The sequence below is a fragment of the Chrysemys picta genome, chromosome 3 (genome assembly GCF_011386835.1).
Source record: "Chrysemys picta bellii isolate R12L10 chromosome 3, ASM1138683v2, whole genome shotgun sequence".
Taxonomy (NCBI): domain Eukaryota; kingdom Metazoa; phylum Chordata; order Testudines; family Emydidae; genus Chrysemys; species Chrysemys picta.
The window spans coordinates 20184555-20206253 of record NC_088793.1 but is presented as its reverse complement, the minus strand read 5'-3'; the positions used below and the strand labels follow the sequence as shown (position 1 = coordinate 20206253).

General features: G+C 42.7%; 1 protein-coding gene across 1 annotated transcript in view; it reads left to right on the top strand.

Annotated features, from left to right (window-relative positions):
* LOC101942026 (protein eva-1 homolog C) overlaps nt 1–21699 on the top strand; it is a 293295-nt gene that overhangs the window by 95356 nt on the left and 176240 nt on the right. Inside the window, exon 2 of the mRNA XM_024101094.3 lies at nt 4313–4527. Within this exon, the coding sequence (XP_023956862.2) occupies nt 4313–4527 (215 nt within the window). The remainder of the gene's footprint in view (nt 1–4312; nt 4528–21699) is intronic.

Genomic DNA, 21699 nt, shown 5'->3' with positions numbered 1-21699 from the left:
GGTCTTTCTTGACTTTTCTAAGATAGTTGTTTATGGCTCAGATACCTCCTCAGTCAACTCCTTGAGTATTCTAGGATGTATTTCATCAGGCCCTGGTGACTTGAAGACATCTACCTTGTCTAAGTAATTTTTAACTTGTTCTTCCCTGTTTTAGCCTCAGATCCTACCTCATTTTCAATGGTGTTCATTATGTTAGATATCCAAACGCTACTAACCTTTTTGGTGAAAACTGAAACAAAAAAGTCACTTAACACTTCTGCCATTTTCACATTTTCTATTATTGTTTTCCCCCCCTCATTGAGTAACAGGCCTACCCTGTCTTTGGTCATCGTCTTGCTTCTAATGCATTGATAGAATGTTTTCTTGTTACCCTTTATGTCTCTAGCTAGTTTAATCTCGTTTTGTGCCTTGGCCTTTCTAATTTTGTCCCTACATACTTGTGTTATGTGTTTATACTCATCCTTTACAATTTGATCAAGCTTTCACTTTTTGTAGGATTCTTTTTTGAGTTTCAGATAATTGAAGATCTCCTGGTTAAGCCAGCAGATCTTAATAGTCTTTTCTTTTGATTGCCTGGGATCCACTATCCATATAGCGCGGTAAAGCAGTGCTCCAGGGGGGGCGGGGCTGTGCACTCTGGCGGATCTGTGCACTCTGGCGGATCAAAGCAAGTTCGATATAATGCGGTTTCACCTATAACGCGGTAAGATTTTTTTGTCTCCCGAGGACAGCGTTATATTGTGGTAAAGGTGTACTTTCAACCTAACAAAATGTCAGGCTAGTAAAGAAAAAATGGTTGTATAAACTATATTCCCATCAGCAACTCGCAAAACCCTGCTAGTAACTGACTTTGTTTTTATCTTGAAGGTTGCACATTTGTGATTGTCATTTATATTCCAGTCGATAGTGAACAGTGAATACTGGTAATTTACACTGCAACCAGCAAGGGAGATAGATAAAAGGATTGAATGAATAACTTTCTGCTCACATGTCTTTAGACTGCATTTATCTACCTACCACCAAATTCTATGCACCAGTTAACACATATTTGATACTGTGTCATCCTGTATGATTTAAAAAAGTGGTCCCATGCAGATATCCAAAAGAGACTCCTCAGCGCCGTGTGGGGAAAGAGAGGAGAAAGTTTACTATTTATCTTGTGTGCCTATTATCTTGTTATCTAAGCAACACTGAAGTCCCAAGACGCTTGACAAGGACCATGCTTTTATAAATTTCAATCAATGAACAATTCATCAGCAACTCACTCACTGTTTGAGGTCTCTACACAGTGATTGGCGAAGAGATCACCCCAGCACTGCCCAGACCCTGATGCTAATGCTGAAATCAATTCAGATGCTCACTTTCCTAACCCCAGAATGCAGAAGAGTGAGCCACTGGATAAGGAAAAATTTGCATTTTCAAAAGTGCTTTCACTGAATTGGGAGTAGGTTAGGCAGATGGGGAAGGGGAAGAGAGAGAGCATAATGACTATCTACACACCTAGTCCTTTCTGCTCTGCTTGGGAACACAGACAGGCGGGTGGTCCGTCTATTCCACTATCCCCTCTCTGACAGTGGCCAGTGCCAGATGCTTCCAAGAACATGCTTTAGTTGTCATTAGCCAGTCACCATCAAAGGGCTCAAGCGATAGTTTTCATTAACTTGAGTTTGAATGAACTCATGTTATTCTGTTGTTGCCAAAGGAAAAGGGGAGTAATGAGTTGCTCTAACATGTGATCTGCACTAATTGTGGGGATTGAAAGCCATCCTGGTTCTAGATATATTGACACGGGAGACATGCTGAGGGACGGCTGCTTTGAGAGACAAATCCTCTGAAGCCAGGGGAATCTTTACTGCCTCCTGGTAACACTTTCCTTCCCCCCGAGTACACGAGAAGGCAGGGAGAAGTCCTAACGTGGTGGACTGATAACTTGGAAACTTTTTTTTTTTTAAAGTTTGGTTTTATTATTAATTTGCCATATCCGATTGACATGCTTTATGATTGCACACCACTGGAGGGAGAACAGCTATCCGTCAGACTCCAGGATGCATCAGGACAAAGCAATCACCATGGTGCAGGCCACTTGCTCTCTGACGTAGGAGACAGCATTGAGCAGACCCAGTTCATTTTACACCAACAGAGCTTCCTAAGACTAGGAATAAAAATGCTTTAAAATTAAACAGCGCTCTTGCCTCTCTTCTTATGCAGCTAGGGAGCTTATTCCAGCCTCTTTTTTTTTTATAGGCAAATTTTGCTCTTGGTGCTTGAAAATTAATAGATTGATTTGAACAAAGGGGCTATTTGGAGTATATTTTGAGGTGTTACGACAATATAATTGTTTAATAATAATAGTAAAAGATAGAGAGGAAATATCCAAAACCCTATAATCAAAGCTAAATGGTGGGGCCGAGCTACAGTGTTGCTTTAACCCCGAGGTCCCTGAGGAGGATTATATTTGTCCTGGGCATCTTGTGCCCAGCTTGTGACCTCTGACCCATTTCAGCATGATGGCCCCCTTACCCACTTGTTTAGCCTGCTCTATCGTTGAAAAGGAAGGGGGATTGTGGGAAATTCGCACAAAAGGGACCGCTATGATAATCTAAATAATAATTTATATTATTTTTGTGTGAAATCTATCATTTTTTTTTCAGTTTTGAACATTTTCAAAACTTTTTTTTCTCTTCCTTCCTAGGTTTTTGTTTTTTCTTCTGCCTTGCCCCTCCCTCCCCTCTTTAACCTTTATCCATTTACCACTGAAAAGGTGAGAGAAAAGGGCAGGGAAAGGAAAATCAATAAACAAAAAAGGAGATGGGGTTGTTTTGGTTTTCTGGACAGCCAATCAGACTCCTGCCCTCTGAGCAGGTTTTGGGTTCCATGCTCAGAAGTGCTAGCACCCAGTCTCTGTTGCAGACACACAGGCTTTCTCCCTGCTGCTACTTGGGATGGGAGAGGGGCAGATGCTGGCTGTAGAAGAAGACAGCTTTCGCTGTGGGGGCCAGCTGAGAGATTGGGAATGGTTCCCAGCAGAAGCAGGTAGCGGAGGGTAGAGCTCACTACAGGTAGGAATCCTAACCCACTCCCCTCTTTCAATGGCTGTAAACCTTCACAGGTTTCTAGACACAGCACCTCCAGTTGACTAGGGTAAACCCTGAAAATTGGCAAGCTCCCAATTTGTTTAGGACAAGCACTGGCTAGTTTATTAAGCAGAGCTGTATTGACATGGGGTTTGATCTTGAGAGGTACCAGGTAGAACTGGGGAATGTTTCCCCCCACCCATCCTGTTTCATCTTTCCCAGGCCATTTCCTTATCAGGATGAAACTGAGACCTTTCCAAGTTTTTCATCAGAAAGAGAGAGACACACCAACCCTGATTAACCAACAGCCTGATGACTAGGGCACTCAATCTAGGATATGGGATACCCAGCTTCGAGTCCTTGGTCTGAATCAGGCTCTGCCACCTTCTGGATGTGTAGCTCTAACCACATGGCTATTCAGGGGTGGGTCTTTCATGCTAGTTTTGACCAGAGTCCATCCTGAATGGGAGAAATCTTTACCAGTGAAAGTCTAATTGAAAGTGGTATGTTCCTGCAAAAAGTTTCAATTTTGACAAATTGGCAATTCCTAGCAAAAAACCTGTTTTGTTGAAAATGTCCTTGACTAGCTCTAGTACTGAACGTCCACAACTCTCACCGATCTCAGTGGTGGCTGAGGGCAAGTATCACCTCTCTGGGTCAGTACCAGAATGCTTAACCCTGAAGCTTGAGTGTGGCGGATGCAGAAGATGTTGTCATGGTGACATCCATCCCTGGTGTTTGATGGATAAATGACCTATTCTTCTTAGTGCTTTTACTGTGATATATGATGTTGTAATGTCTCCCTGGGAAAGATTTGGTTCTGTGGAGCAGCTTCCTTCTAGAAACCCTAGAAACTCCACCTAAGAAGGGAGAAAACAAACTTTTCATGCCATTGGTTAAAAGGGGAGAAACAACCAAAGAAATTAAAATACGGTTTGAGAGAGACAACCCAATTTAGTGGTCCGAGTGCTGGACTAGGAGCCTGGAACTCCTGAACTCATGTGTGCATGGCAGTAACCTCAGTTCTGCCATGCACACTCTCAATGACCTTGGGCAAGTTACTTAATCTCCATGTCCATTCCCCAGCTGTGAAGTGGGAGATGATGACAAAATTTACTTGACTGCAGTGCAGTCAGAGTTAATTAGCTGGATTTTAGTTAATTAGTGGCAGCCCTGTGTAACAAAGTATGATGATCAGTGACAGGAAGCTAATGGCTCTTGTCATCTTTTTTTGTCAGGTTCTATATCAAGAGTGTTAAAGAATTACAGTGACCATGCCTGCGATGGAGAATATGTCTCCCTGAGATGCCCTCACAGAACCACCATCAGCATCCAGTCGTCCTTTTATGGCCGAATTGTGCCAAGTCATCAGATGTGTCCCTCCCGATACCTACAGTCCTATGCAACTTTAATTAAGGAAGATGTTGCCTGTTCAGTTGGTACTTCCCTTCAGGTATTGCATGTTAAACTGCATCTCTTTAATTCTTGGTTTCATCTTTCCCAGGCCATGCAGCAGCTGTCTTGTGCTTGATGCCACTTAGATCTATGCTCTAAAAATTATCACGCTGGGTAACATTGGCCATCTGACACTGTGGGAGTAATTAACCATTGGAGCAGTTTACCAAGAGCTGTGGTAGACTCTTCATCATGGAAAATCTTTAAATCAAGGTCTTATGTTTTTCTAAAAGATGTGCTGTAGTTCAAACCAGAATTGAGGGAAGTCCTGTGGTGTTACTCCAGAGGTCAGAGTAAATGATCGCAGTTGTTCCTTCTTGCTTTATAATCTATGAAATTGTTAATAAATAGTTTGTTCTTGCAGTGTAGACGGGACCGAATTATGTCTTATGGGATGTTCCTGAATTTTGCTATAGCCTTTGACTTTAGTGGTCCAGGAATGTGGCTAAAACACAAATATATTGCAAGACCAAACTCTGTTTTAACTGTTTTGGGGGATGGCCTACCTTTTACTTGGATCTCCCAACATGGTAGTTTTTCAGTGTAGACAGGACTTCCTGTAGGGTTAACTTACATTTTGTTTTAGGGTGTTTTATTTTAGTGACTTGAAATCCAGCTAGAATCTTTGGTTTGCTTTTTCTCCTGTAGTCATAGGATCAAATTCTCAGCTGATGTAAATCATCAGAGATAACTGAATCATAAAGAGGAATTCTGCCCATGTGACAGTAGTTAATTTTAGTCACTCATTTATATGAAAGAAACCTATCACCAGTATCTTCTCTTTAAGGTTGTATGACTACCACAAATCAAAGAACCCTTTGTACGTTGAATAGGACTGGAAAATTCAGATGTGGAAACCTACACTGATTGATGTTATTGACTTCAGTGGGGACTACTCATGGGCATTACATTCAGTACATGCATCAGTCTTTCCAGGATCAGGGATTTGGATTGCAAACTTTTGGGGGCAAAGACCTGCACTTTTATTCGTGTTAAGTGCCCTGCATATTTATGGCTATAAATCAATAAGAATTAGTAATAAATGTTACAGCAGAACAAGTGGTTTAAAGGAACGATGCATCTGTGCTGCAAGGAACCATTTTGTTCTAATCTGGCAAATGTCCAGTTTCTCCAGAGAGCTACTAATTGTGGCATCTCCTGCACCCGGGCACTTTTAGAGAAATTTACAGTTTGTTTTAAAGAGCTGATCTGAGTGCTTTTGCTCCTACATGTCAGTGGTAAATGCTGACGATAAAGTGGTGGGGCAACATGTGCCCTGTAAAAAAACGACATGCCGACAGACTTGCGGTTGCTCTTGTAACACTAATACCGCATATCAAATGGCTGGGACTCAGAGTCTCCTTCTATCATACCAGAATTTGCAGTAAAGAGAGGCTTTCCCATATGTGTTGATAGCTTGTAACAAGGGGGGCAACAGGCAGACATGCTGTGGGGGCAGGAGGATGTGGAGATTAAAGACAAAGGATTTTGGCTGAGGCCAACCCATCCTTCTTTTATTTATTTGTTGCCAAACAATGCTTTTCAAAATCTGCTCAATACGTTGCATTTGCATGCACAGTAGATACACACATGTATTTAGTCCATTCCCTTATCTGCAAGTGGCATATTTAAGAAGCCTCCCCAGCATCTGGAATAGCGAGAGAAGAGGAGAGACATAGTGTTTAGTTTTTCATGCCGTGACTTTGCTTGCAGGAGCGATTTAATGACGATCTCGGGTGTTTGGCAGGGTTCTCATGGGATCATAGAAATGTAGGGCTGGAAGGGACCTTGAGAAGTCATCGAGTCCAGCTCCCTGCACTGAGGCAGCGCCAAATGAACCCAGACCATCCCTGACACGTGTTTCTCCAACCTGTTCTTAAAATCCTCCAGTGATGGGGATTCCACCTGTGACCCTGCACCCTGTGGGCTACACGCTGCCCTTTGATTTATGCAGTCAGGTTCCATTGGCATCCATGGTGCTTCTGAGAGCAGAAAGCGTCCCTCTGGGTTTTAGAATGAGAGCGGTGTGTGCTGTAGTCAGTCATGTAGTATGTGTGTGTAGCACTGAGTGGTTGATCCCTAGGTCAGTGGTTTTCAACCTTTTTCCAGACCCCTAAAAATTTCGAATGGAGGTGCAGACCTCTTTGGAAATCTTAGATATAGTCTGCAGACTCCTGGGTGAAAACCACTGTTCTATGGTAACAACCACCTTTCGCGGACCCTGCGGAACCCCAGGGGTCAGCGGAGTACAGATTGAAAACCACTGCTTTAGAGGATGAGTTTACAAAGTGGCTGAGATTTAATTATTTCTATTTACCCATAAGAACATAAGAATGGCCATACTGGGTCAGACCAATGGTCCATCTAGCCCAGTATGCTGTCTTCTGACAGTGGTCAGTGCCGGGTGCTTCAGAGGGAATGATGCTTGTATACTTTGAGCACTAGCCTGGGACTAAAGAGTCCTGACTTCAGTTCCCTGCTCTGCCACAGACTTCCTGTGTGACCTTGGGCAAGTCACTTAGTCACGCTGTACCTCAGTTCCCCACCTGCAGAATGTGGGTAATAGCACTTTCTTACTTCACAGGGGTGTTGTGAGGAGAAATGGGTTAATCATTGTGAGGTGTTTGGATACTATGGAGATGGAAACCATAGAAGTACTTAGATAGATATCCTCCTTCAAACTGTGCTCCTCTCAGCCCTGTAGGGTGCCTTTTGAACCCTTCTCTCAACCTGGTCCTCATGCTGTCTTCCATGCTGCCCTCTATTCATGGAAAACGCTCTCTTCCTCACCTCATGCATTGGATGACTTCCATCCATTTCAGTCCCTGGATATCTTACAGCAAACCCACCGGAAGTGCTGACTACCTGGGTTTTTAAACTCAGTTGTACAGAGAGTATAGATGGGGCCGTTGTGTATGCATCTTGTTTGACAGTAATTAAAAAAAATCAGCTAAACCAGGGTCCTTCACAATTAAATCACTAGATCTAATCAAGCCCAGATTGCAGAAATCTGTCTCTCTGGAAGAGAGGAGCTTGGGGAGTTAACATCCTTCAGTACAAGGGAGTCCCTTTGTATTGAGGAGTTACATTTAATTCCCATTTAAAGGAGCCCCACTACCAAGAAGTACAGTTTGGAAGCCTTTTCTGTGATAAAAGGGAAAAGGCTGAGGTTGATTACACTGAGATTTACCACTGTTAATCCAGGCCTCCAGCCTAGTCCTTGGGGTCAAGTGCCAGAATCCCTTGCTATTGGCACTTGTTTTCATTTGAAACAAAATGTATGCCACATGGGAATGCCTGTCTGAAACATTATGTCAGTGACCCGAAGCTACAGAGTTCTGTTATTCTAACATAGTAAAGTCAGATTCGATGTGAGATTTCCAAATGCATAAAGACTTTGAATGGCAAGCCATAAAGGGCCATTCATACTAGGCTTTCCGTCTCAAAGTGAAGTGACTGGGTCTCTACTTAGCTGCTGGGCCAAAACGTATGAACGGGGTAGGTCAAAGAACAGATTAAAGTTGTGTAGAAAATCAGACACTATTTGTCTGTTCTCAGATTTGCGGGATTTTAATACCAGTAGTTTGAGGTTCATTGCAGTACCATCTGGAGGAAAATCAGAAAAGCTTCTATCATTTTTCTTGAAGCAGCTGTTGCATTTTTCAGATGTTGCAGTGTGGAAAATGACCACCCATTCCTTCCGCTTTTGGGCCAACTCTGGACCTATTTTACTCTGTGGCAGTGGCCAGTACAGTAGTGGTGCAAGCCAACCACTAACACTGGCCTGTATTCTGTCGCTTCTGAAATTCCACGTAGATTATTCCTGATAGGGAGTTAAGAAATCAGTGTCCCGGTGCTAGTCAGGAATGTACTCAGGCACTATGGTGATGCGTGGAGAATATGAACATATGCAACATCTCTTCCTTGGCTCTGCAGGGGACCCAGGCAGTTGGAACTATCAAGTTTTGCAGGGGGCCAAAAGTATGATGCAACAGCTGTGTCCTATTTATTGTGCCTCCTGGCCATCTCTTTTCCTGCTTATGAGTAAGTGGAAGAGGCAGTCGGAATCCTGAAACATTAAGCATCAGAGTATTAAATATAAATGTCTAAATTGTCCCCACAGAATACATACCTCTGATCACCAATAGTAATTGTGTGCACTAAATGCAAAGTTCTGTGGTTGGAAGAGGTATTTTCCTCTTTTGCACACGCCTGTGTAGTTACCACTGCATAGTCCTGAGTAGAGCTGGTGAAAAACAGATTTTTTTTTTTTTTTGTATTGGTGGCTGAACCGAAAAAAAAATGTATTTTGGGTCAACCTGTAATTGGGTCAACCAGCAATTTTTTTTGTTTTTTTTCCTTGATGAAACAAAAAACCTAAATATTTCATTTCTGATTGATTGAGTTAAACATTTAATTTCCTCCAAAATAGAATGTTTTGTTTAATTTTTGAGTGTTTTTTTTATCTTTTTTTGTGTTAAATCTAGATAAACTTCACAAAAAGTCAAAATGTTTCATTTAGAAAATGTTGAATTGAAACATTCAACTGTACTTGCATCTGAAGAAGTGAGGTTCTTACCCACGAAAGCTTATGCTCCCAGTACTTCTGTTAGTCTCAAAGGTGCCACAGGACCCTCTGTTGATTTCAACTTTTGGGGATTTCCCCTCCTCCCCAATTTTTTCCAGACAAAACTATTAGCTGAATTCTTCCTGAATTTGGGAACAGTTTCGGTAAATCGAAATTGCATTTTTCAGCAAATAAAGTATTCGCCCCCCCCAAAAAAATTTGCCCAGCTCTAGTCTTGAGTGATGGGTTTCCTATGCCCATATTTTGCTTCGACAATATAGGTATCTATGTAACCCACTGGTGAATTCATGTTATGTGGCTCCTTCTGCTCAATCTACATAGGATGTGAGTCAGTTACAATCTCCTGCTAGGGAGTCTGGCTCTTTAGATCAAGCTGTAATGACTCCTGGTTCTGTAGTTCAAACCTGAGTGTTGACCAAGATACCAGCCATCAGTCACACTTATTTCTGAACCTTTGGCCATAACTGTTCCTTAATTTTATGTCCACCATTGAAATGTAGCTGCCAAGTTCTAGGTCACTCTTCTCGTGACAGTTTTGCAGATTTCTGGACTAGATTCTGGACAGCTGGTGTAGAGGGTGGTATTACTTATTCCTCCTTGAACCACTAATGCAGTGCTCACCTGAGGGATTAGTGGCCTATGTGAAGAGCATCCAGTGTTACTGCTGCCCTCTACATATGTGACAGCCGCCACACCAGCGACTGAACAAGGGACCTCCATGAACTGTTACTACTTCAGGCACAGAGGAGCACCTGTTACACAGACCTAGCACTGGTAAAGGAGGAGCAACTTTAAAACCCACCATAGGTCCACAAGTTTCCTTAGAGGGCTGCCATGTCAGTGCAGGTTCTGGCCAGTCTCCAAGACCTTCATGCCCTCAGGGTGCCTTTCAGCCCGAGACTCTTTCTGGGTTTTGCTGGTCCTTTCTGACTCCTGTTGTGTTGTCTTAGAAGATGGAATAAGTGGGCCCAGAGAGTTCTAGGTAGCAACATGATCTGTCACGATACCACAGTAAACAGTCACTATGGTTCAGGGTTTTAAAGTCTCGGCCTGCTTCGTTCTATGGCAAACAGATCATTAAACATCTTTTAAACCTTCAATTATAGGTACAGGAAGAAAGAAATACAGTTAAAGCATTTGAAATGTAAATATTAAGCAAAGTTTTCATTTTAATAATATCCCTTATTCTCTTTCCCTTTAGCGGTAGAGAGTTTTTTAAAAGGAAAATAACCCTGGCTGGTGGTCTTTTAGATGGGATTAAAGATGGTAATAACTGTCCATTTGGGGGCAGAAAAGAGAAGTTAGCTGAGATGGGCTGAAGCTGTTATTGTTGCTGTAGTTGTTCCTAGATAACAAGACAAACACACAAAAGGGGAGAGAAAAGAAGAGCAAAGATAGAAGATGCAGCTTCTGTCTCTGGTTCTGACTCTTACTGGCAACTGGAGAAACACAGGCCCAGCACACAGTCTTATCAGCCACTCTGGCAAACTTATACCAGCATTGGGCTGGTTAGGGCATTGCTTTCCTCTTTCTGGCCACAGGCTTACAGCAGTGTTGTAAAAGAGACAGTCTTGGCCCGCTAATCCAGACTCTTAGTAGACAGAAGGTAAAATTTAAGGAGAGGGTTAGGAAAGGGAAGAAATAAGCTGGGGAAGGAAAAACATACCCAGGGGAGGAGAGGAGAAGTGGAGACAAAGTTTCTTATCCCAGATGGTGTTCAGAATTTAGCCAACGTTGATGGAGGTGGTGATATCATCTGGTTCAGTCTGGGCACGACATCTCTCAGAATTAGGACAACAAAGGTGTAGTGGTACAACAGTGGACCCTGGCTTTCCAGAAGATGGTAGGGGTGATGATCATGATTGTGAAGCTTGCTCTTTCCTGTCCATCTGTCTCCCAGCCAGCAGTGGTTGTTAGTTTTATTCTTCCCCACAAAGTCTTCTCTTTTAAGTACCCCAAAAGGAACGATGGGTGTAAGAGCCCATATCTCATTATATTGTTCACCAGTTAGGTTTGATTTCTGATTCACCAATATTGGTCAATTGACTTCCAGTTCCACAGTCCTCTTGTTTACCAGAGAATGATCTTAACACAGTCCTTGAGTTATATCAGGTGGTTCTTTGTTTGGACTAATTTGGTCATTGTCTCCCTTTCGCATTTTTTCCCATCCCCACATTTATGGTTATAGGTTATTGTGACATTTTATGAACTTCTCACAGTGGAGGTCATGGTTAGGATAAATTCATAGGCTCAGTTATTACAATATTCTCCACACTGTAAGTGATGGAGTGTGGCCACTATGCACCAATGCTTCCCATAATGGAAGTTCCCCCATCAGGGACATCTGCCATGGTTTGTGGCCAAGTATCTGTTTCCAGATTCTGTTAGTGGCGGGAAAGAACTTCAGCCTCCTTCAGCAATCTCAGGTGAATTGATCAATGGCCCATTTTTGTTCAGAACCATTTTCAGATTAGTTTGGGAGATTTCAGATGAAAGTAAATAGTGATGGGATTTTGTGGGAAAAGGGGCTGTGAGTTGTGAGTCTATGGAGGCAGAAGGGGGCCACAAGCACAGCTATGTAAGGGCTTTGCCTTCATTAAAAAATTGCTGTGTCCTCACTTCATTCATTCAGATACCTCCAGTAATAAATATTTACAAGGTAAATTGTAAGCTCCTGGAGGCAGAGACTGTATCATTGTATTTGTCTCTATAGCTCTTAGCACAACTGCACCTCAAAGCTGACTCAGGCCTTTGAATAAAATGAGTTCATTAAAATATAACCTTCCCTCCCCTACTATAGCATGCGAAAACAATCCTAGCCATGTGAGTGTATGTGTTTGTATGTCTGTGTATTAGACTGGAGCCAAAACCAAAGTCCTGGAGCTGAACACTCCCAGATTATGGGAAAGTTCAGGTCTGGATCCAAAGTTTGCAGTTCTGGTCCATTGTGTGTGTTATATAAAATATCGATGTTTATGCATAGGCACACATTAGTCTTTACACTAGCACAGAAGGAGCAATATAACTGCTGTAAGTTTGTGTGGCCCAATCAGAAACAAATATGTGTAATTAAAAAAGCCCCATAAAAGTATTGGCTAAGCCCAAAATGCGTGAATTTGACTTGCAAAATATGTGAGATAGATTTAAAGTAAAATACACAACGAGAAGAGTCAGAGGATGAAGCTTGAAATGATATGGGATTCTTGATACATTTATAAATCTTTTGGTAACTCCATGTTCCTGAATCAACATTCCTGATGTTATTAATTTACAGCATTAAACATAACTCCAGGCTTGTGTGGAAGAGAGTTTACAATGTGTGACATCGCTTGTTATCGTATACCTAGATTATGCCTCATGCCAAGTTGTTATCTGCAACATCCTCCTATTAACAAGGTGACCGAGAATAAAAACCTTGTTATCAGGAAAATAAAAGGCACTATAGAGGTGTTGCGTTTTTGCTTCTACACATTTGTCAAGTAGAATGCAGGCTAAATTCTGCCCTCAGACATGCATGCATGAAACCAAGGGGAACTGCACCTCGGGGGGGCAAAATTCAGCCTTGTGAATTATTTGCCTGAAAAGAAAACCGTGTGCTCTCGAGATGAATCATGCTTCTCTCATTAGAAACATTAGTTAGCTTTTGGGGAAAGAACACTTGGCATTTCTTCTGTGTTTAGTTTGTGTCTATTTCACCTCTCCTAAGGATGATCAGTGACATGGATCACGAAGGCTGCTGAGGTGGTATTTCCTTTTGTCCTTTACGTGAGATACATGACACTTTCTCTGTCATCATATCCTGCTGCTGTTCTACCAGAGCGGGAGGCAGTCATACAAAAGGGAGTGGATTCCTTGCATTTTAACCACAGAATTCTCTGAGATGTTGTTTCCCTTCACTGGCAAGGTTTTAATAATATGAAGCAAGGGCAGTGATCTGACTCTTCTGGTGATGGGAAGATCAGCTAAGCTTTTCAGCAGCCGCACAGCTTCTGAACCAGGAGGCAAATGTTGATCATAGGGTGATGGGGATGGAAGCTGTTTTTCCCCAAACATTTTTCCATGAGCCTCAGAGAAAGTGAAATGGGGAGTGAAAACAAATGTAATTCAAGTGACCCAAATTTCCTACCGAGCCGAGCGCTGTGACTCTTGTATCAGGCTCCTCTGCTGCCATCATCTTCATCTCAAGAAGTTTATTATAATTATTATTTTTATGTTACATTAGTACCTGGAGGCCTCAACAGAGATCGGGATCCCATTATGCTAGGTGCAGTACAAACACATAATAAGAGCCGGTCCCTGAAGCTGGGACAGTCTAAACACAGAATCCAAAGGGAGCAAGGGAAACAAAGGCACAGAAACGGGAAGTGACTTGCACAAAGCTGCACAGCGGGTCAGCAGTAGAGCTGGGAGTAGAACCCAGAGCTACTCCGTCCCAGTCATGTGACCACTGGACCAATCTGCATCTTGGTATAATGCGTTAATTTGTTAGTGGTTTATGTGCTGTTTCCGTGAAGGGTTTCTATTTCAGCCTCTGAACATACAGAAATCTTCAGTGAGCTTTAATGTTCCAGGGTTTTAAAAGGAGCTGTGAGGCAGCACTTAAAAACACATGATGCTAGCTGCTTTACAAAGGCTAATATCATGATCAATGAGTATATGCTCTGAAGAAGTTACAATAATCTCCAAACTCAGCCTAAAATCACAGAACTGATGCAATTTATCGCATGTACAGTGCCCTGGCTGCATTGTGTTGGGAATGTAAGTATAGCTCCCCCACAATGTATATAACATGTTAAATATTTGTAAGTGGCAAAAATGTTTGATACTACCTCTGTGCAGAAGCAGTGGTGAATATCTGCCTATTTAGTCTCTGAATTGCCTTATCCGTGAAATCTTTAGCTTCACTGAAATCGCTCTTCAAAGCAGTCTGATTGCATACCACAAGGTGATGGATCATTTGTGTCTCCAGTTTCTATTTCGACCACCCCGCCAGCTGGTGCAAGATTGTTCCCCAGAATACATGCATTAGTACGTTGTCCAGTCGAGGTGTAAGAGTTCCAAGCGCTGGGGCATCCATCACTCCCATGGGAAAGTGTTTGACAGCATCATGGGTCACTGCTGTGCATTTTAAACACTCCCTTCCTGTAATCCCATGACTCCTAAATTATATTCTCACTTATATTTTCGTCAGTAATATGTCTTCTTCCTTTGAAGATGATACCTTTAATACAGATTGTTATTGAGTTCCTCACCCTTAATTAATGCCAAGTCAATATAAGTCAGTATTTGTAAGTCAGTATTTATAGTAGATGTTTATCAATCCATTCCCCTACAACCTGCCAAACGTATTCCTTCTTGAGTGCTTCACATCTGAATTAATACCTGGGGATTCATTCCATCTTAATCTTGCTCCCAGGCCATGTTAATTTCACCCTGGTATGTTTAGACAGCATGTGACAGAAAGGTGCATGCCCATACATGTTCTAGGCCAGTACAGCATAACATTGCCGTTTACTTAGATGGTAAGTAAGTCAATCTGTACATTTACGTAGATTGTAAACTCTTTGGAGCAGGAACTACTTTCTGTTTTATGTGTACAATGCCTAGCACAATAGGTCTCTGATTCCTGATAGCAGTCTACAGCTGCTATCGCTATACAATAATAAGTAATAATAATGATGGGCTACCAGTCACATGGCAAGTTGAGTTGGTGCATGATACAGAGGTCTGATTATAGCAGTTGCTTGATATTGCCTCAGACAGGCACCTCATGTCCAATCTACGGTGATAGCGCTTCCTTGATTAGTCCTCCTTTTCTTGCTCCTATCTGTAATTTGTTCTACTTTCCCACACAACTCCTATCAAAATCCTCTGACTCTATGAACCTCACTGATTTGCATTAAGATCTGGGAGGTCCTTTGTAATGACCATTATTTCTTTATGTGCATTGTTCAGGATTATTTTTAAAAAAAATTCTTTTAAATCTGAAACTTTTGTTTGAATTACAATTTTAAAAAAATATTAGCATGTTATGATTTTACAATAATGTATAAATTCATACAAAAAAATCAACAATATTTAAAATAGTATGAAACCCAATTGTAAGAATAACCCAAATGAAATAATCGATTCTCCCGACCATTTAAGAAAGGGAACCTGGATACTCCATGCTTTGTATCATGGGTAATGCAGACAGAATAAAGGCTGTGTCATTTGTTACTTTTAATTGCAAATCCTGTGGCCTAGCTAGGTAGATGACTGGAAAATGTGTTGGTGCAGTGGGGTTACACCCACTTACACCAGGACTGAATTTGGCCCAATAAACCCTGTATAACTATAGAATAAGATTCCAGGATTGTCACTCTGAAGCCTAGAACGTTGGCTGAATCAGTGTGAAGTGATGGAAACAGCTACAAGCATAGCTGAGAGCACTTTTTGTTCAGAATATCACAAGTTTGAATTGTCACTGGGATTCTCGGTCTGTTACCATGCAATTTTTAAGTTCTCAGCCATTTTCAGCTTTTTTACACTTTACTACGAGTTACATCCGTACGACAGCACAGGCTTTCACCTAGTATATATTTTAAGATACTGATGCACTGTGTAATACGCCTGTTAAATATTTATGCCTGTCTTCATGATGAATGCACATATCTCTAATTTAAAGAATGCATCTAACTCTTTTGATTGCTGTGTCTCAATGCCATACTACTTGAAACATCATTTAGTGTGGGCCTTCCCTGTTGTTTCACACTTGGCAGGAGTGATGCATGTTTTAGAGCAGTGGTTTTCAAACTGCGGGTTGTGACCCCGTACTGGGTCGCGGAATATAAGACACTGGGTTGTGGTGGCTTGGGTCAGCACCGCCGACCGGGCTGTTAAAAGTCCAGTCAGCAGTGCTGCCCGGCTCAGGCAGGCTAGTCCCTACCTGTTCTGACAGTGTGCTGTGCCCCGGAAGCGGCCAGCAGCAGGTCTGGCTCCTAGGCAGGGGAGCCACAGGGCTCTGCGCGCTGCCCCTGCCCTGAGCACCAGCTCGGCACTCCCGGCCAATGGGACCTGGGGTGGGGGCGGTGCCTGCGGGCGAGAACCGCGTGGAGCATCCTGCACGCCTCCGCCTAGGAGCCGGACCTGCTGCTGGCTGCTTCTGGGGCGCAGCACAGTCGCAGTGCCAGGACAGGGAGGAACCCTGCTTTAGCACCCCTGCTGCGCCGCTGACTGGGAGCAGCCCAAGGTAAGCCCGCGGCCCAACCCCCTGCCCCAGCCCTGAGCCCCCCCCAACCCAGAGCCCCCTCCTGCAGCCAAAATCCCTCATCCCCACCCCCAGCCCAGAGCCCTAACCCCATCCTGGAGCCCAATCCCCTGCCCCAGCCCTGAGCCCCCCCAACCCAGAGCCACCTCCTGCAGCCAAAATCCCTCATCCCCACCCCCAGCCCAGAGCCCTGACCCCATCCCGGAGCCCAATCCCCTGCCCCAGCCCTGAGCCCCCCCAACCCAGAGCCCCCTCCTGCAGCCAAAATCCCTCATCCCCACCCCCAGCCCAGAGCCCTGACCCCATCCCGGAGCCCAATCCCCTGCCCCAGTCCTGAGCCCCCTCCCACATCCTGAACCCCTCATTCCTAGCCCCACCCCACAGCCCTCACCCCCACACCCCAACCCTCTGTCCCAGCCCTGAGCCTTCTCCCACACCCCAAACCCCTCATCCTCAGCTCCGTTGGGTCGCGGGCATTAACAATTTTCTTGAACTGGTTGCCTGAAAAAAAGTTTGAAAACCATTGTTCTAGACTAGAGTCATCCTTGTGCATCTCTGATGATGGATGTTATAAATAGAGCAGCCCTGGGGTGAAATCCTAGCCCCATTGAAGTCAATGGGAGTTTTACCATTGACTTCAGTGGGGTCAGGATGTCACCCGGGGTGTATTAGCTCCATTGACTGCAATGGAATTAAAACAGGAATAGGTTTGCCATGAGGTGTTAAACTCAGTGGTGGTGTATGTAAAATGAATGATGCTCAAGGCAAGTAATTCTTGGTGAATATCACAAAGAGATAAAAAAGTATGTATGTGTAGAGGGTGGGTTTTTAAAACACCTTCTTGCAGTGACCCAATTGAGTTTTTTTTTTTAAACTTTGATTTCATTTAATAAAGAACCCCTTCCTCCTCCTCCCCCATTAGAGAACACAATGAAGTTTATCAAGTGTGTAGCTTCTCAGTACCCATGGAAAGACCCGATTTTGATCTTGCAGCAGCTCTCACATTAAGAGCTGGGTCATTGGAGCGAGATTAATCAGAGGCATAAATCACAGCGGTCAGATTGGTGTTTGTTTTGCTTAAATTCACCTGGCTTTCTTTCCTTCTTATCTCCCCTAAATCTCCTGGCTTCTCAACTCAATCATGGAGCAGAGAATGGAATGGATTTAAACTGCCATGACTTCCCTTGTGGGCTCTGACTGTCAGCCCTGAGGCTTGATTTACCGCTGGAACCCCGTTATAAAATGGCACAAGACAATTAAGGAGTCTTTCCTCCCCGTCTGCGCCAGACAAGGATTCCGTCTCCTCCCCAGTTAGTGTGATTTTTATAATACAATGTGACTTTATTTTATACTAGCTGAGGGGCCCACCAGACTATGATTATGTCAGAGTCATGGTTAATTCTGCATGTGAATTCTATACATGTCCAGACTGTTCAAGGGTATTTTTCTCATTTTGTTGTTGCACCTTTCCACCTCCTCAGCAGTGATTTGTTATTCTCAGCTCACAGTGACTGGGAGCGAATCAAGTAGGAAGTAGCAGGAGAGAATAAACAGAAAGCTTTCTTTGTTCAACATAATTTGTTGCCATCTGTGACTTTGCAAAGGAAATTGACGCTCAGTAGATTAATAAACAATAAACAAATTGCCTCCCTGGTAAGAAAGTCCCATGACATGTCAGTTGTGTCAGTTGATCACCCACTGACTGATTTGAAAAGTCAGCACCACTTTTGACACACTTATAAACTTTTTGTCTAGTGTAGGGAAAATGTAGATGAGGATAGCAGGGGAAAGATTTTCAGTGGTACATGTGGAAAGACAAAATTTTTGTTAAGATCACATCCATCATATAGAATGCATCCAAGATATATTATAGAGTTCAAAGATAAATTCCAGTTAAAGAAAAGTTAATGTAAGAGCGGGTCTACATGTTTAATGCAAAAACTTTTAAAATCAAGAATGGGTTTTTGTGGCATGATTTGCATTTCTCCCTTTTTTATTAAATGCTCCATTACTTTTATTGATAATTTTATTAAAAAGATTGCAATAATTATAAACATTTTTTATTTAGCAAAGCCCAGGTTTTAGACAGAAAATGTGAATAATGATTTTGATAAAATTTTCAGCATTTTTTTTGCCAAAATGCCCATTTTAAACCACACAACATAAAAATAATTTAAAATTTTGAATATTTTCATGAAATAATTTCTCCCTTTTTTGACCAGCTCTACTTAATGTTGAAGTTGCACAGTTAGATATTCAAAAAGTTTTCACACTCAACCTTAACTTAGCCCCTAGCATTCCAGTACAATCTTGCAATTGCATGGTTAATTTCTCCTATGTCCTTTGATACACCAGTATGTAGCATGCTCTAGTGCTGTGTACTACTCTGTATGCCAGACAAAGAGAACCAGGAAGTCATTTATGTGAAAAATATGCAGTAAGTGGTACATACTGGAGATTAGTGTATAACAAGGCAAAGGAATAATGAACATTTGTTGGCATGTAAAGACCACCTACGTTCATAGTTAGCTTAGCTTAGTGGTTAGCTGCCTCACTCTCTGCACTGTGCCTAGGGAAAGCTGTGTGGGTACTGGTTGCACATAGAAGGTGGGGTTTTCAAAAGTGCTCCATGTTAATTTAACTTAGTCCCACTGAAATCATTGGTAGTTTCCCATTGGTTTCAATGGGAGTAGTTAGGTCAATGCTGAGTGCTTTTGAAAATCCCACCTGGATTGTATAGAACATGGCTACTGACTAATGTGTGCATTTTCAACATAGTGAAAAGAATATGCTGGGTGACCTAAACACAGAGTTTTCATGCCTTAGTTAAATAACTTGCTATCCCCAAACTCTCCTAGGCACCTCATCTTAATGCATCCTATTTCCATTCAGCTCCCAGATTTTTCATCTGTAGATCTCTATATTGAAAAGATCACAAGTATGCTCTTTGTTCACTTTGCCCTCAAAAATGGCTGAAATGTCTTGGTTTAAACTTTAAAATAAATCATCAAACTTCAAGCAGAGACAAAGCCTGGCAAATGTCAGCCAGAAAGGTGAAAACTTCCGAAGTATCTGAACAACCAAAAATATTGGGGTTTAGAATGGAACCTGCTATGTAACCTAAACTGGAGCAGCCATTGCTGTGCCTGTTATAAATATGGGAGATGGGGAGATGAAGGGGTGTTGGCTAGGGAGGAAATATATTATTTTCAGCTGAGATTTGAAAATAGATGGAGAATCACTGAGATAGTGAGAAAGTTAGTCTGAATGGTAGAAGCTGCAGAGAAGAAAGTGTCGGCATGGGAGGTACAGTGGTGAGATTATGGAAAGGGACAAAAAGCAGGTCCATATGAGAGGAGGGAACAGAAAGAGGAGTGGAGAGAGGCTGGGAGAGTTTCTGAGACACAGTTTGCCGAAGTCGCCTTGTAAGTGAAAATTAATCAGGTTGGGAATGGAATTCATAGCTCTGTTAAGCAGGGACTTAACGATGCCAATGAATTATCTCACTCTGTGGTCTCAGTCAAAATGCTCTGACAGGTTCATGTGTGTCAGACAAACATTATGGTAATTTTAGAGCTTTAAGGGGCTCCACAGAAGTATGTAAATACCACCTAAGTCATCTAGCTGAACATAAAACTTAATTACTGCCCCACTTACTGCCCCCCCTTCTGCTTTAAAGGATCATAGGGATAAAAATCATTAATCTTTCTTAATGAAGCCATTTTCTATCAGGAGACAGAATGTCTTTCCCCTGTGGATTTTAAGATGGAGTTTTATAAGGGGTCTTATGAATGGAGACGTGTATGAAGGTAATTCAAAGAACATGAGAAATGGGAGAACCCATCAGGCTCCCAAGCCCTGCGTGAGTTTAGCTAAATTGAAACCACTGGAAGGGGGGAAAAGTGAGTCCCATTCAAAACTAAGTCGGCTGAGTAATACTCCTACCACCTCAACTGCTAGTGATTAGAATGACAATTGCTGCACCTTTTCTGTAACTAAGGGCTGGTCTACACTGGGGGGGGTGGATCGATCGAAGACACGCAACTTCAGCTACGCAAATAGCGTAGCTGAAGTCGAAGTATCTTGGATCGAATTACCTGGGGTCCAGACGGCGCGGGATCGATGGCCGCGGCTCCCCCGTCGACTGTGCTACCGCCGCTCGCTCTGGTGGAGTTCTGGAGTCGACAGTGAGCGCGTTCGGGGATCGATATATCGCGTCTTAATGAGACGCGATATATTGATCCTGGATAAATCGATTGCTACCCGCCGATACGGCGGGTAGTGAAGACATACCCTAACAAAAGAAGGCATTTAAAAGTATGCAGTCCAAATCCTGACCACACAGTGAAATCAATGGTCAGATTGTCAATAGCTTCCGTCAGACTGGGATTTGGTCCTGTATATTTCATGATCTGGTACTCACTGGGGCAATGCCAATCCTCTCTCCTGAACTATCTGTCTCTCAGACCTTGTCCGCACACAAAGTTACACCATTTTAATGAAAAGTGTGTTTTTTAAATCTCTTTAGTTAAATCAGTGTAAAACCCTCCATTTTTTTGCCTGATTAAGCTAAATTGACAAAATCCATTCTTAAAGCAAAATCTACCCAGGGCTTAACTAAATTGGTGTAAAAACAAACCTTAATTTAACACAGTGCAAGTTTGTGTGTAGATGAGATTTTTAAAAGCACTTAAGTGGCTTAGGAGTCCTATTTTTAAAAGTGACTGAGGAGCTCCTAGGTGCTAAAATTTTACCCAAGGCCTCAATCTTTCCTAAAATTTCCAGTGTTGTGCTTGCTTTCCTCTCTTTAACACTCATTCACTTAAATCTCAGATGTCTGCATTATGATCTAATTTGGGCTGCTAGCTAGCATTTCAGCCGTGCCATCCATTGGAATCCCCCACAGCCCCTGTGGTGCAATGTTGCCATTCAGTCTGCTTTGTTTGCACTCAGTTGGCCAGGTCCTCAGCTGGTATCTATCAGTGTCACTCCACTGAGGCAAATGAAGCTATGCCGAGTTAAGCTAGCTGGGGATCTGGCCCGTCATTGTGAGCTTTGGGTACAAGCAGTACCACAATAATAAGTCTGAGTGAACAACTGATTTTGGGGGGGGGGGTTGTTTGCAAGAATTTGCATGGATATGGCATGAAAAATAATCTGAAATACAGATTTTCAATAGGGGAAAGATAATTGGATTCCCTTTTCTTATCTAACAAACACCCTGATCCATTCATTTCATTATCTGGTTGGCTTGTGCCTGGAACGGTGTTATGTGGGAACTTGGGTATGTAAAGTGGTTGTGGTTCTTTGTATTATAGTAGTGCCTAGAGCTC